The 14,097-nt window shown below is 34.1% G+C and overlaps 1 protein-coding gene across 1 annotated transcript; it reads right to left on the bottom strand.

The window, feature by feature from the left end:
* Positions 1–2,142: 2,142 nt before the first annotated feature.
* LOC9319569 (pathogenesis-related protein 1) lies at positions 2,143–2,822 on the bottom strand. The gene has a single exon (XM_002883456.2). It carries the CDS (start codon positions 2,775–2,777, stop codon positions 2,253–2,255), a length of 525 nt encoding a protein of 174 aa, XP_002883502.1. The 5' UTR covers positions 2,778–2,822; the 3' UTR covers positions 2,143–2,252.
* Positions 2,823–14,097: the final 11,275 nt, after the last annotated feature.

Genomic DNA, 14,097 nt, shown 5'->3' with positions numbered 1-14,097 from the left:
GAAAGTAAGAGATAATCACATCCTCTTAGAGTCCATTTTGCATTCTAGTATAATTGGTTAGCATCTTTTACACTTGTTTGTTTCGTTTGTTTGTTATAAGCTTTGTTTGTTTCTTTTGTTTAGGTGTTGTAAATGCTTTAAACTTGATTAAGGATATCGAAGAAAAATAATCTAGGGAAATGATTCATAGGTTCTGATTTGTTTAGTAAGTATAAAACTTTTTAGCGTGTATCTGTTGGTTATGAAGTTTAGATTTCCGACATGAGGAAGTAGATTACATTAGTTTATGGATGGGATTTGATCCGTGTGAAAATCTCTTAGGCACTCAGTAGGAATGGTTTCACTTTTTCCTTTAGTCTAGGACCTTTGTCTAGGCTTCTTGTTTCATTCATTCATCTGCTTAAATTGGCTGGTTTTGGCTTTGCAGTGTTGCTTTGTCAAAGATAGAGAATAAGTGGAAGGAAGAGCTTCATCAAGAACTAGAAAGAAAGCGCACAAGTCAAGTCTTTTTTGTGACAATCATGATTGTACACTGCACGTGGAAGCAACAACTTCTGCTATAATGAGCTGAAGATTAAAGAGTTGCAGCAGATACTAAAAGACTGAGATTTGTTTGATTGTAAATAATAAAATCATATGGTGAAAGTGAGGTATTTTGTACAACTAGATCACTTAGGTACAACTGAGACAATTTTTTGTATAACTAGAACTACTCAGTGCAACTGCATTATATAATTGTCGGATAGTTTGTTGTTTTTGGTACAACTGATAAATTTAAATATAATTACATGTAATAAAATTTGACCTTTTGTTTATGTATGGTAAAGTGGATTTTTTGTTTATGTACTTTGATGGTATTTTGGTACAACTGCAATTATTAGGTACAACAGAGATCTAATTATTCGGTCCAACTGGGTAAACTAAGAAAGAAGAAAAGTAGAAAATTTTTTCACTTGTCCAATTCTAACTAGCAAATCGAAAATACAACCAAAATGTCAATTCTACGATCAATCTTATACTCTTCTTTCATTCTCCTGAAATACTAAAACCCTTCCTTCACCATCCCGCAATGGCTACATACAGATAAGATCCCCACAAACGTGATCTCACACAGTAATACATCCTCCTTTGATTCCATATTAGTGAAAAGCTCAATCGCTTCTTACCCAATATCAAAGCACCAAGCTTTGCACAAGCAGACAACAAGCTAACAACTGTGAACCAATTAGGCTTGATACCCTTAGAATCCATTTAAGTATAAAGCGTCAAAGCTTTGTTTGGTTTACCGTTTTCTCCAAACCCATTAATCACAAAATTTCAAGCCACAAAATCTTTCTCAAGCATTTTATCAAACACCTTGTATACATTAGCTACATCTCCACAATTGACGTATAAATAAAGCAGAGATTTCTGAGCATATATCAACGAACCAAACCAACTTCTTATAACAACAGAATGAATCGTCATCGTCGTCGGAGCGGTGGTGGTTGTTGTTGATATCCATGACGGAAGATTGAGGAACTAAGAAAGAATTTCTCAGTTTCATCAATGGCGGAGGAGAGAGAAGAACAAACAGATTGCAAGGATGAGACGCCGAAGACGACGGCCGGCGAGATCGGTGGGCGAACCGCTCCGGTGTGGGAGGAGAAAATCGGAGGTCTCGTGAGGATGCGAGAAAATTGTTTTTATTTTTTTGTTTTTCTTTTAGTTTTAGTTTCTCAAAATTAATTAAATCAAAAATATTCAGTAAGGGCAAAATAGAAATAACACATACTATGATGGCATACATACTCTAAAATGGCAGGTGTGATTCATTTTTCTGGTTTAGTGGCATTCTAGCGTCTGGCTCTTGAGAAATTGCAGAGACAAATCAAAATTAACAAAATCCAAATAAATCTCAAACCGGATTCCGGTTATTAAAAAATCCGAAAAGATCACAAAATGTGGAAACGGTGTCGTTTCGATATTTTTCAAATGTTCTTGTGAGTTGTGATTATAGTTGTCACACTGGCTTAGCTTAACTATACAATTGGTCAATAGGGAGTACGTAAATTTATTACGTATATGATTGCTTTTATTTTATTTTATTGATTTGCAATGTAATTGTTTATACTAGGTCAAATGTTATCATGTAACCAGGCATTATTAATCATAATAACTATAAAATTTTCATTGATTAGTTTATTCTTTGTTTAATTAATATCATAAAAGCACATAGCTCAATATATGCTTTAGATTCATTATAGTAAACATCAATAGGGACGTTCACCAGGGATATTTCCCGGAGGATCGTAGCTACATATGATCCATACGTTCGCATCATTCTGACATCTCACCGAACCGCAACCGAGCCGGACCGAATTGCGCCAAACGATCTGAGTATAGTCATGGCACACAAAATCACACTTATTGAGTTTATAATTGTAATTTGGTTTCTCCTCCATCCAATATCCAACCGCGACGGGTCCGCTCAGGTTGGAGTCCGGATATCTCCCGAGAATAATATTCTCACCATAAGGTCCCGAGGAATGCGTTAGAGCACAATCTCCGATACGTTTGTTAGCAAAGCTCTGTGCATAGGCTGCAAGAGTATCGTTCCACACCATTGGACCCACCCCATCTTCTGCTCGGGCTTTGTTATGAGCCGCAAGAGTTTGTTGCGGGTTGATATCGGCTCCTGGATGTCCCTTTGGAGGTTGAGCTAGGGTGACTCGAGCCACGACCGACAATAATGTGACGACGATGATGATATAGCCATAAATTGACTTGTTCTTCATTTTTGTTTTCTACGAGAGTTTTTTTTAATTTTTTTGGCTAATGTGTTATATATAAAAGTTGTATAGATTTAATTAGTAAAGATATTCATTAATTTGGAAACTGTTGACTATTAATTAGTAGAGAGATTATCATTAACTGTTTAACTCTTTGACCCTCAAAATGAAAAGAAAAAACATTAATTGTGTTACTCTGATTTATTAAGAAAATTTATTAACTTAGCAATCTATATATATAATGGGAGAGTTTTTCTCCTCTTAGGGTGTCCACATCATCACCAAATTAATATTATGGATCCCACTAATAATTATTTCAAAATATTTAATTTTATGGTTAATTACATCTCATTATCAAAGAAGTAATCATCAATTAATGCACAATTTTAAATAAAGGTTACTTGAATAATAATAACACAAGTGTAACATATATACATATAAAAAACTTAAAATTAATTTTTTTGTCAATATATAACTTAAAATGAACATAATCCCTAAATATTTAATTAAGAAATAAAAAAATAATTATGAAAATTTCATAGAAATACTAATGCTATTTAAGATGGACAAAAGGATTCTTAATGAAATTTATTAAAACAAATAATAACTTATTAAAAATAAAAAAACGTTTAATAAGAAAACGTCAAATATAATTTAGGATGAACAAAAGAATTCAATTGAAATGGAAGACTATAAGAGTTTTTTTGTTTTTAATAATAAGAAGATATTCATATTTCATTGAAACATTAACTTTAAGAGATAATAATGAAGTGGAAGAAATTTATTTAAAATGATATTATTTTTATATTTAAAAAATAAATGGTTAAATGTTATAGTAAATGTATGATTGTATAAGTTTTTTAAGATATAAGAAATAATTCATATTTGAAATTGAAAATTATATTTCAAGAGAGTAATAGTATAAATTCATATTGACGAAAAAATAGAAAGATTAATTGTATCTTAATATTAAATTATATTAAAATATAAGAATTAAAATAATATAATTATATCTATATTATTGTTTGCTTTCTAAATAAAAAGGTGAAGTTGCTTAAATATAGGTAATTAAGAATCTAAATAAATACTGTTGAAGAAATTTTAACAAATATATATCTTTCGTAAAATTATATTACGTTAAAGCGTGGAAACCATATAATTAATAAAAGAAAAATAAACTAAGAAGATGAAAATGAGGAAATAGTTTTGAATTAAGAATCAATTTAAAGTTTTATTATATGTAAGTGAGCATAGAAGATAAAAGAATAGTAGATGTTGGGTAGCGAACAAGTGCATTATAGAAGATGACGAAAAAATGTTTGAAGAGAAATTTAGTAATGCTTGAAGCATCAGATATATGTATGCATTATCGGATAGTTTGGTTTAGTAAACCAGACTATAAACCAGACTAACATATTCAACCTCGAGTTAAATCGTCGAGCCATGTAAGCGTAGTAGAATAGATAAGATAAAAACATTCATGATTTGGTCAAAACTTTCTTTAAGGTATGATGGTCTTGCTTCAATAGGTAAAATGTGCTCTCCAAACCTATTGAAACGACATGAATATTATGTTTATACATTTTCATAAATTGATGTTCAAACTCAGCAAATTTACTTTTAGTATGAGGTACGAATAGGTCAAAACATCACGACAAATATACTTACAAGATTTGTTTATGGAAATAACTCTCTTTTTGATAAAAGTTCATTGATGACTACCGAGACCGATTGATCTTATATAACTTTTGTTATTACGTGGTACCTACCAAATGTATTTTATAATTTCTATGTTGTATATTGTTTTGTAAAATAAGTATGAATATATATATATATATATATATATAGTTTTTGAAATTCAAATGATTATGATTATTTTTAACATTTTATATTGTAGCCAGTTAAAATTTGATGCGCGGGCGAGTAAATCTAGTATATATATAGAGAGAGATAAATATCAAAAGAATTGGCAAAAAATTCCAAATGTACACGTATTTAATAAGTTACGGTCATTGACGTGATTATTTGTGATAAGTGATCGGTTCACATTTGATTTTGAGTTTTGACCAACGATTTATAAAAACCGGACTGGGACAGGTCTTCGGAGTTTGAGAAAGAAGTTACCGTTGTGTTTGCTGATGCAGTTAATGTTGTTTGTGCATATTGATATTAATAATTAGATTTCATGTAGGCAAAAAATAACTTTTTTATTTATTTTTTTGTCAAAAAAATGTATGAGTGGGTAATGAATTTGTTCATAATTGTTCACCAAAAAAAAATGAATTTGTTCATAATTTATTATATTTTTTACTTTTCAAGGTCAACCTTTTTGGTACTATATCATCTAAGTGTTTGTTTAATATAGGGTTTAGTTTGGATTGTTTCATTTCATATTAACGCTTTTCATCTTTGCATATTTAAGAATTTGTTTCTAACCCAATTGTCACAAATGAAGGAATGATAAAGAAAATAAAATAAATCATTCAAGTGCATTTTATCGATCTGATGGTGTATAAGCATAAATAACTCTTTTAAAAATATAATTATTGTAAATTTTTGACAATATATTTAACTTTAGCAAATATTTTTATTCGGCTTGATTTCATTCGCGCTTTTTTATAGAAAACATTGCATATTTTATATTTCATTAGAAAATACCTAAAAAAATAATCGAGTATTTTTCTTTAAGACTGAAATTATTGGTCAAAAGATCTCTCATACTACAACATTCCTAGTAACAAATGAACTCTCATCTATATGAGTAGCAGTGTAGCACATCTGACATGCATAAATTTTTAAGAACTACACAATAATTATCAATAGCAGATATGAACCATTTTCTCAATATCCCTAACAACTCATTGGGTGCTTTCCAATTGTCTATCCTTTATAGCTAGAGATAGACTTAAAATTGATGATTTTATGTGCAGACACAAACTTGTATATATCAATGAAATGAGCATTGACCACCATATAGCTACAAATTTAAGCTATCATTGTCCATGTGAGGCACAATCATTGTTTATATAGAGTGAAAAAACTCTTAAACATTTTTCTTTGAAGTTAGGCCAAAAAGCCATACCACGTTTTGGTTCTACTGTTCTAGGGTTTTACGTACATTATACTTTTCTTGTTAAATAGCTAAACCAACCAAACAAACTAATACCATCTCAAATTCAATCTTAAGAACTCGAAAAACCGATCGGTTTTGTAGAACTGAACCAAACCTACACCAAAAACTTTGTACTAGTGTGGTAATTTAATGAGGGTTTTAGGTAGGCCTCGGCATTCGGATACCCGTTCGGGTTCGGTTCTTTTTTTTCGGGTATCGGGTTTATTCGAGTAGGGGGTCGAGACCCATTCGGGTATTCTAAAAATTCGGTTCGGGTTCGGTTCGGGTTCGGGTCGGTTCGGGTCGGTTCGGGTCGGTTCGGTCATTTTAATAAAAAAGAAGCAAGAGCTCTGTCAGCTTACACTCCCGTTTTTCCGTTTTGTTTTTAGTTCTGCAATCATAAATTATAGTGTAGATAAGCGGTTCCCTCTTTCTCGGTCACTTACGAATTGTTTCTTTCATTTGTATGACTCTTGGTGATCCTTCTTGGAGATATTTTTGTGGCTGCAAAAAAGATCTGCAAATAAGGTCCGCATCAAAGGTATTGTAGAGGAAAATTAACCATAAGGATGTTTTTTTAAAATATCAAAAATCATAAGGGGTTTCAACGATAGAGAAAATAACAGATGATTAATTTCAGAAAATGTTTATCTCCTTATGCAAAAAACTCAACACTGTGTTGTATTCTGAGGGGTTTTACTATCATATGTCATATGTGCTATGTGGTCAGGTCATTAACGTATTTTTTAGGAAATTTTTTTTTTGTAAATTGTTACGAATTGAGTTATATATTATGTTTGGTTGGTTACTGAACTTGCAAATTTTGCTATATATATATGGTTTACGTTTAGTCTTCACATAAAAATCCAGGACTGAAACAAAAATATCTTAGAAATTGAAAATAGATGTCTCATTTTTAGTGTAGGATTTGCTTTAGCAAGTCCTGTTTGGTTGGACTTAAACAAAGTGAATTCATTCTTAAGCAAAAGAGAAGTCAACTGTTAATCTGTTATGCTAAAATTACGGAAGAGCAACATGAACGCTTAGCCTTAGCTTAACAAACGTGGGGTCCTCAACATATTAGAATTCTCAACATTGTTGGTTAGATAATTGGCACCACATGCTTTGTTACTAGTGATTCTAAAGTTCCAATTCATACTACGTACCATAAGCATGCTATTTTCTCCCAATTATATACATAGTAGTTCTCTCAGTTTCTAGCGCTTATGTTACACAAGGCTATTGTTAAAAATTATTAGGTATATTGCTGATTTTAAATCCCTAATCAAAGAATTGTGTAGTCAAGAAAATGTTTTCAAACAATAGTCCACAAGTTAACAGTTCATCTGTTTTGAAGTAACAGATAATCTCGAGAAATCAGACATTAAGTTTTAATATAAATAACAATAACAATAACAAAAAGGTTATAAATAATTTTAATGAAATCATATATGTTTTCTTTATTAAAATGTTGAATACAACATCACATGAGTTTACACAATGTATTATAAAAAAATTAAGAAAAATGTTTGGTTATAAACTTTATAATAATATCAAATTTTAGATATACCCGGGCGTAGCCCGGGTTCGCCCCTAGTCTATACTAATAAAAAGGACAATTTGAGCCCTCTCAAAGTGTCCACATCAGCTTCTCAAACTTCTCTCTTAGATTGCCACATCAACACACATATGCTTCTTATTTGCGTTAAACAATAATCAGAAATTCTAAACCATAAATTTAGTTACTTAATGAATGATATAATTGGACAATTATAAAACGCTTTCAACTACAGTGACAATCCCTTAGACTTCTTTGATTTTCCTCAATAAGGTGTTCCTCTAACCTCTCCAATATATTTATCAAATGCGAACGATCAGATTCATTACTCATTCGTGTCACAGGAAGTGGAAGAGAAGATGCAACGGGAGTTTCACTTCACGATCGAGATTCGACAGGTAAAGCCATCTATTTATTATTTTGATTTTTACTCCTTTTTTGGGGTTTCCATCCCTCGATTAAAGTGATAATGAATTACCAAAATCATCGTCGGAAATTCATTTCTTCATGTTTGTTATTCTTTATGAATTTGAATCGAAGATTAAATGGGAAAAAAACTTGAAGAAGTTAGACCCATTTGCTCTTTTATTGTAAGAGATAAAATATTGGAAAATAAGATTTGTGTCAAAAAGTGAAAAAACCAAAATCTAGAAGGAAATGTCAGAGACATCATCAATCGTCATAAGTTACCAAATTTGGAAAAATATCTCATTCTCTCTACAAACTAACACACACTTCTCTTTTTCTTTTTTGCTACACTCTTTTTTAATCTTTTCTTCTCAGCTTTCATAACAAATTTCAAAAGCCACATATTATAACTCCTAAGAAAGCGCTCCTAGGAGAAAGAGATCTCACACAAATCTCATACATATCATTCCATGTTTCAAAACCCTTCTAATGAGCTTTGATCGTGCGGCTAGACACACCATGTAGCAATTTCACAAATCCGAGAAAGCTAAGCTTTCCATCGGTATGCCTAAGCCAATCGTGAAGCACTGCGTGAACCGGTACAGAAGGACCAAGACCAAGTTCCTGAAATATATTTTAACCAACGAGTTGATTTGGGCATTTTCAAAGACTTGAAACAGACTTTTGTATAAAGATAGGGTTAGATAAAAAGAGACAGACCGAAGCGAGTTCATCGATCATGATGGGTCGGTTTCCTTCCTTTTCGAAAAGCTCATAAGCTCATAAGCACCAAGTTTATAGGCAAAACTTTTCCTTGCAGAGATAGAGCTCGTTTCACCTTCTTGCGCCTTTAATTTAGCCAAAGAGATTCTCGGGTTCATATATGGTGCTATGTCACTTGTGATAGAAATGATCCCCACAACATTTGGTCTTGACAGGAAACTCCCCGGTCCAGCTCTCTCCATTGACACAACGTTGAGCAACATTCTACGCAAAGGCAACATTCTGATCATCTACAATAACATGAAGTACCCATAAAGCTTTTTTGACATAGCATTCCTGGAACAATCATGTAACACGCACCCCGAATTCAGGAATATGGTGGTGCATGCGGAGAGGTTTATAAGAATTGATTTGGCCACCTATGTCACCAAAGTGCACTTATGTTTTCGGTCAACTGTCCTGAGAGAATTCCACAGTTAAGCGTGCTTATGTTGGAGTAGTTTCAGGATGGGTGACCTTCCGGGAAATGATTGTCGGAACCGTGTGAGTGGGGACAAAACACGGGGAAAGATCACGTGGTGATTTGTAGGGTCGGTAAACAAGTCTTTAAAGCCTCTCGGACGTAGCGAATTTACCGTCGGACAAGAGTGGGGCCCACGGACCTGAGATTGGACGTGGGTGCTCACTGGCAGGGACGGTTGGGGCGTTACAAGTGGTATCAGAGCCGAACCCAGATGAATGTGGAGTCAAGAGAGCTCACACCATTGGGGGTGACGGTCTTGGTGCGCAACGAGGACGTTGCGATCAGTTAGTGGGGGTGAATTGTAACACTCCGAATTCAGGAATATGGTGGTGCATGCGGAGAGGTTTATAAGAATTGATTTGGCTACCTATGTCACCAAAGTGCACTTATCTTTCCGGTCAACTGTCCTGAGAGAACTTCATAGTTAAGCGTGCTTATGCTGGAGTAGTTTCAGGATAGATGACCTTTCGGAAAATGATTGTCGGAACCGTGTGAGTGAGGACAAAACACGGGGAAAGATCACGTGGTGATTTGTAGGGTCGGTAAACAAGTCTTTCAACCCTCCCGAACGTAGCGAATCGACCGTCGGACAAGGATGAGGCCCACAGGCCTGAGATTGGACGTGGGTGCTCACTGGTAGGGATGGTCGGAGCGTTACAAATCATGTCATCGAATTATAATATGAGAACAATGCAAAACGTCTATACATGAAATCACATCACTGGCTCATTAACGAACAAATGGTTAATCAAATAGAATGAAATCCAGAATCATAGCAATTGACTTGACAATTCCAGAAAAAAAAGCCTCAGAAATTTCTAAAATCAAAAATGTAGGAGGAAGCCATAGACTAACTCACCAAAAGATAATTCGGGTATTTAGATCTAAGACATGAACAATGTCTTGTATGGATCTCAAGAAGCATTTGGATAATTATTTGGGTCATTTAATTTGCATATAAAAATTCAATTACTCTGAAATCCTCTTACCATAAGAGGGCATGAAGGGGAACATACATAACATATAGTTGATTACAATTTCTTAAGTTCCCAGCAGCTTTTTAAACTCCTTTCTCTAGTCGTAATTTATGAATTCTCTCCTTTTTTGTGTGCCTGGAACTTGAAACAAAACCACACGTGACTGTAAGACACTGACTTTGGTTAAAGCTGGCATGTTCGAAAAAGTCTAAGGTGCATCCCCAGGCTCAGCAAAGTTACTCACAAGCTGAGCCATACCTAAAATGAATACACGAAACAAATTTAAAGCTCGTGAGAATAAAGTTAAAAAACAATCAGATATACAATGTGGGCATTTTCTCTTCTCCGATGGTGGTTTGTACTCCAATGGCGGCCGTGGCTCAAAGAGCTTCAAGAGATTATTTTTGGATAAGCCAGTAGGGTGGCTTTGAACCATCTGCAAAACAAAGAGATATATCATACACTATATCAACAAGAAATCTTCCCTAAACAAGCCTTACATCAATCAAACTGATTCTAAACTCTTAAAAAGGCTCAAGATCAATACACAAGACCTTGTGTACAGTCAATCATAAGGCCTAGAATCTGAATCTCGATAATAAATTCAATCAAAAACTGAATACCGAGTGTTAAAATGCAATTGAATATAGAATCGAAGAGCACCAAACGAGTTGAGTATTCAAATTGACGAAGTAGAATCATTAGCTAGACCTAATAGACAATGAAACTAAAATCTAGACAGAGGGAGAAAATAAACAAGAGTAATCACGAATCATCGAATTTGAGATAAGAGACGAACCAGCTTAAGGTGGAGAACAATGGCTCTGTTCTGAGTAACGACGGCGATTGGCGACAAGTGATCTCGGAGCTCAGCTATGGTGGATTGAGAAATGAATCAATGGCTAGAAAGCCACTATCTGAGAAAAAAAATGCTGGAATGCCACCTCCTAATTTCTAATTTCATTTAACATTTTTTCTAAATCAAAAGCGAAGGAAATGTCCAAAAACCCTTTCAAAAGATCAATAATTACAAATCCTACCTCAAATTTACTATCTCTACAACCATGTATACCCTCAAAATCACCACAACCAAATACACGGTTGTTTTGAGGTATACATGGTTGTGGTGATTTTGATTGGTTGTAAAATCACCACAACCATGTATACCCTCAAAATCACCACAACCATGTATACTTCTCTGCGCACGACCACCGCTGCTTCTCGTCTCCTCCGCTCCTCCTCTTCTTCCAGATCATGTTACTTGCCTTTGCCAATCGTTTGTTTCCAAAATCAACAAAAAAAAAAATGGCGAGACTTTTCGTCTCTTTCCCTATGCAACCCACACAAATAAGCTTCTCTGCGTCTTCTTCCCAGCCACTATTCTCTCCGCTGGTGAAAAATTTCCCCGATGGTGTAGCCGGGGGATTATGTCTTAGACGGAGAATCAGAGACTGTTCTGTGGTGACCCGAGTAAGGCTTAGTACGAGCAGCTACTTGCTCACGTTCGCAAATTCCTGCTACTCTTGTCGCCACCACTGTCTTCACTTCAATCAAAATCGCTGATAAACTCGACGAAGATTTACTTGAGGACGTAAGATCACCGTTTCCAAAAACAATTCCTTCAATCTTTGTCATATCTAATTCAGATTCGAATTTCTTCTAGCTATTTAGTGGAAGTGTTAAACTTGCTTTAGGTCTAGTTTGGTTCAGTGCTAGTTATAGGATTTGAGGTACATAGAAGGTAATTTTAATTTCTAGAACAAGAAACGTTCGAAGAATTTGGGGAAAACAGTGAAAAATGAATTATTAGCACTAACTTTTGAATTTGGGTTTACTTGGTTCAAGTTTAGTTAAAGTTGTTGAATTTACGGCATCCTTAGAAAGTAAGAGATAATCACATCCTCTTAGAGTCCATTTTGCATTCTAGTATAATTGGTTAGCATCTTTTACACTTGTTTGTTTCGTTTGTTTGCTATAAGCTTTGTTTGTTTCTTTTGTTTAGGTGTTGTAAATGCTTTAAACTTGATTAAGGATATCAAAGAAAAATAATCTAGGGAAATGATTCATAGGTTCTGATTTGTTTAGTAAGTATAAAACTTTTTAGCGTGAATCTGTTGGTTATGAAGTTTAGATTTCCGACATGAGGAAGTAGATTACATTAGTTTCTGGATGGGATTTGATCCGTGTGAAAATCTCTTAGGCACTCAGTAAGAATGGTTTCACTTTTTCCTTTAGTCTAGGACCTTTGTCTAGGCTTCTTGTTTCATTCATTCATCTGCTTAAATTGGCTGGTTTTGGCTTTGCAGTGTTGCTTTGTCAAAGATAGAGAATAAGTGCAAGGAAGAGCTTCATCAAGAACTAGAAAGAAAGCGCACAAGTCAAGTCTTTCTTTGTGACAATCATGATTGTACACTGCACGTGGAAGCAACAACTTCTGCTATAATCAGCAGAAGATTAAAGAGTTGCAGCAGATACTAAAAGACTGAGATTTGTTTGATTGTAAATAATAAAATCATATGGTGAAAGTGAGGTATTTTGTACAACTAGATCACTTAGGTACAACTGAGACAATTTTTTGTATAACTAGAACTACTCAGTGCAACTGCATTATATAATTGTCGGATAGTTTGTTGTTTTTGGTACAACTGATAAATTTAAATATAATTACATGTAATAAAATTTGACCTTTTGTTTATGTATGGTAAAGTAGATTTTTTGTTTATGTACTTTGATGGTATTTTGGTACAACTGCAATTATTAGGTACAACAGAGATCTAATTATTCGGTCCAACTGGGTAAACTAAGAAAGAAGAAAAGTAGAAAATTTTTTCACTTGTCTAATTCTAACTAGCAAATCGAAAATACAACCAAAATGTCAATTCTACGATCAATCTTATACTCTTCTTTCATTCTCCTGAAATACTAAAACCCTTCCTTCACCATCCCGCAATGGCTACATACAGATAAGATCCCCACAAACGTGATCTCACACAGTAATACATCCTCCTTTGATTCCATATTAGTGAAAAGCTCAATCGCTTCTTACCCAATATCAAAGCACCAAGCTTTGCACAAGCAGACAACAAGCTAACAACTGTGAACCAATTAGGCTTGATACCCTTAGAATCCATTTAAGTATAAAGCGTCAAAGCTTTGTTTGGTTTACCGTTTTCTCCAAACCCATTAATCACAAAATTTCAAGCCACAAAATCTTTCTCAAGCATTTTATCAAACACCTTGTATACATTAGCTACATCTCCACAATTGACGTATAAATAAAGCAGAGATTTCTGAGCATATATCAACGAACCAAACCAACTTCTTATAACAACAGAATGAATCGTCATCGTCGTCGGAGCGGTGGTGGTTGTTGTTGATATCCATGACGGAAGATTGAGGAACTAAGAAAGAATTTCTCAGTTTCATCAATGGCGGAGGAGAGAGAAGAACAAACAGATTGCAAGGATGAGACGCCGAAGACGACGGCCGGCGAGATCGGTGGGCGAACCGCTCCGGTGTGGGAGGAGAAAATCGGAGGTCTCGTGAGGATGCGAGAAAATTGTTTTTATTTTTTTGTTTTTCTTTTAGTTTTAGTTTCTCAAAATTAATTAAATCAAAAATATTCAGTAAGGGCAAAATAGAAATAACACATACTATGATGGCATACATACTCTAAAATGGCAGGTGTGATTCATTTTTCTGGTTTAGTGGCATTCTAGCCTCTGGCTCTTGAGAAATTGCAGAGACAAATCAAAATTAACAAAATCCAAATAAATCTCAAACCGGATTCCGGTTATTAAAAAATCCGAAAAGATCACAAAATGTGGAAACGGTGTCGTTTCGATATTTTTCAAATGTTCTTGTGAGTTGTGATTATAGTTGTCATACTGGCTTAGCTTAACTATACAATTGGTCAATAGGGAGTACGTAAATTTATTACGTATATGATTGCTTTTATTTTATTTTATTGATTTGCAATGTAATTGTTTATACTAGGTCAAATGTTATCATGTAACCAGGCATTA

The sequence above is a fragment of the Arabidopsis lyrata genome (assembly GCF_000004255.2).
Source record: "Arabidopsis lyrata subsp. lyrata unplaced genomic scaffold ARALYscaffold_3, whole genome shotgun sequence".
Lineage (NCBI taxonomy): Eukaryota > Viridiplantae > Streptophyta > Magnoliopsida > Brassicales > Brassicaceae > Arabidopsis > Arabidopsis lyrata.
Note: the sequence above shows the minus strand (reverse complement) of the source record. Positions and strands in the feature narration are given on the sequence as shown.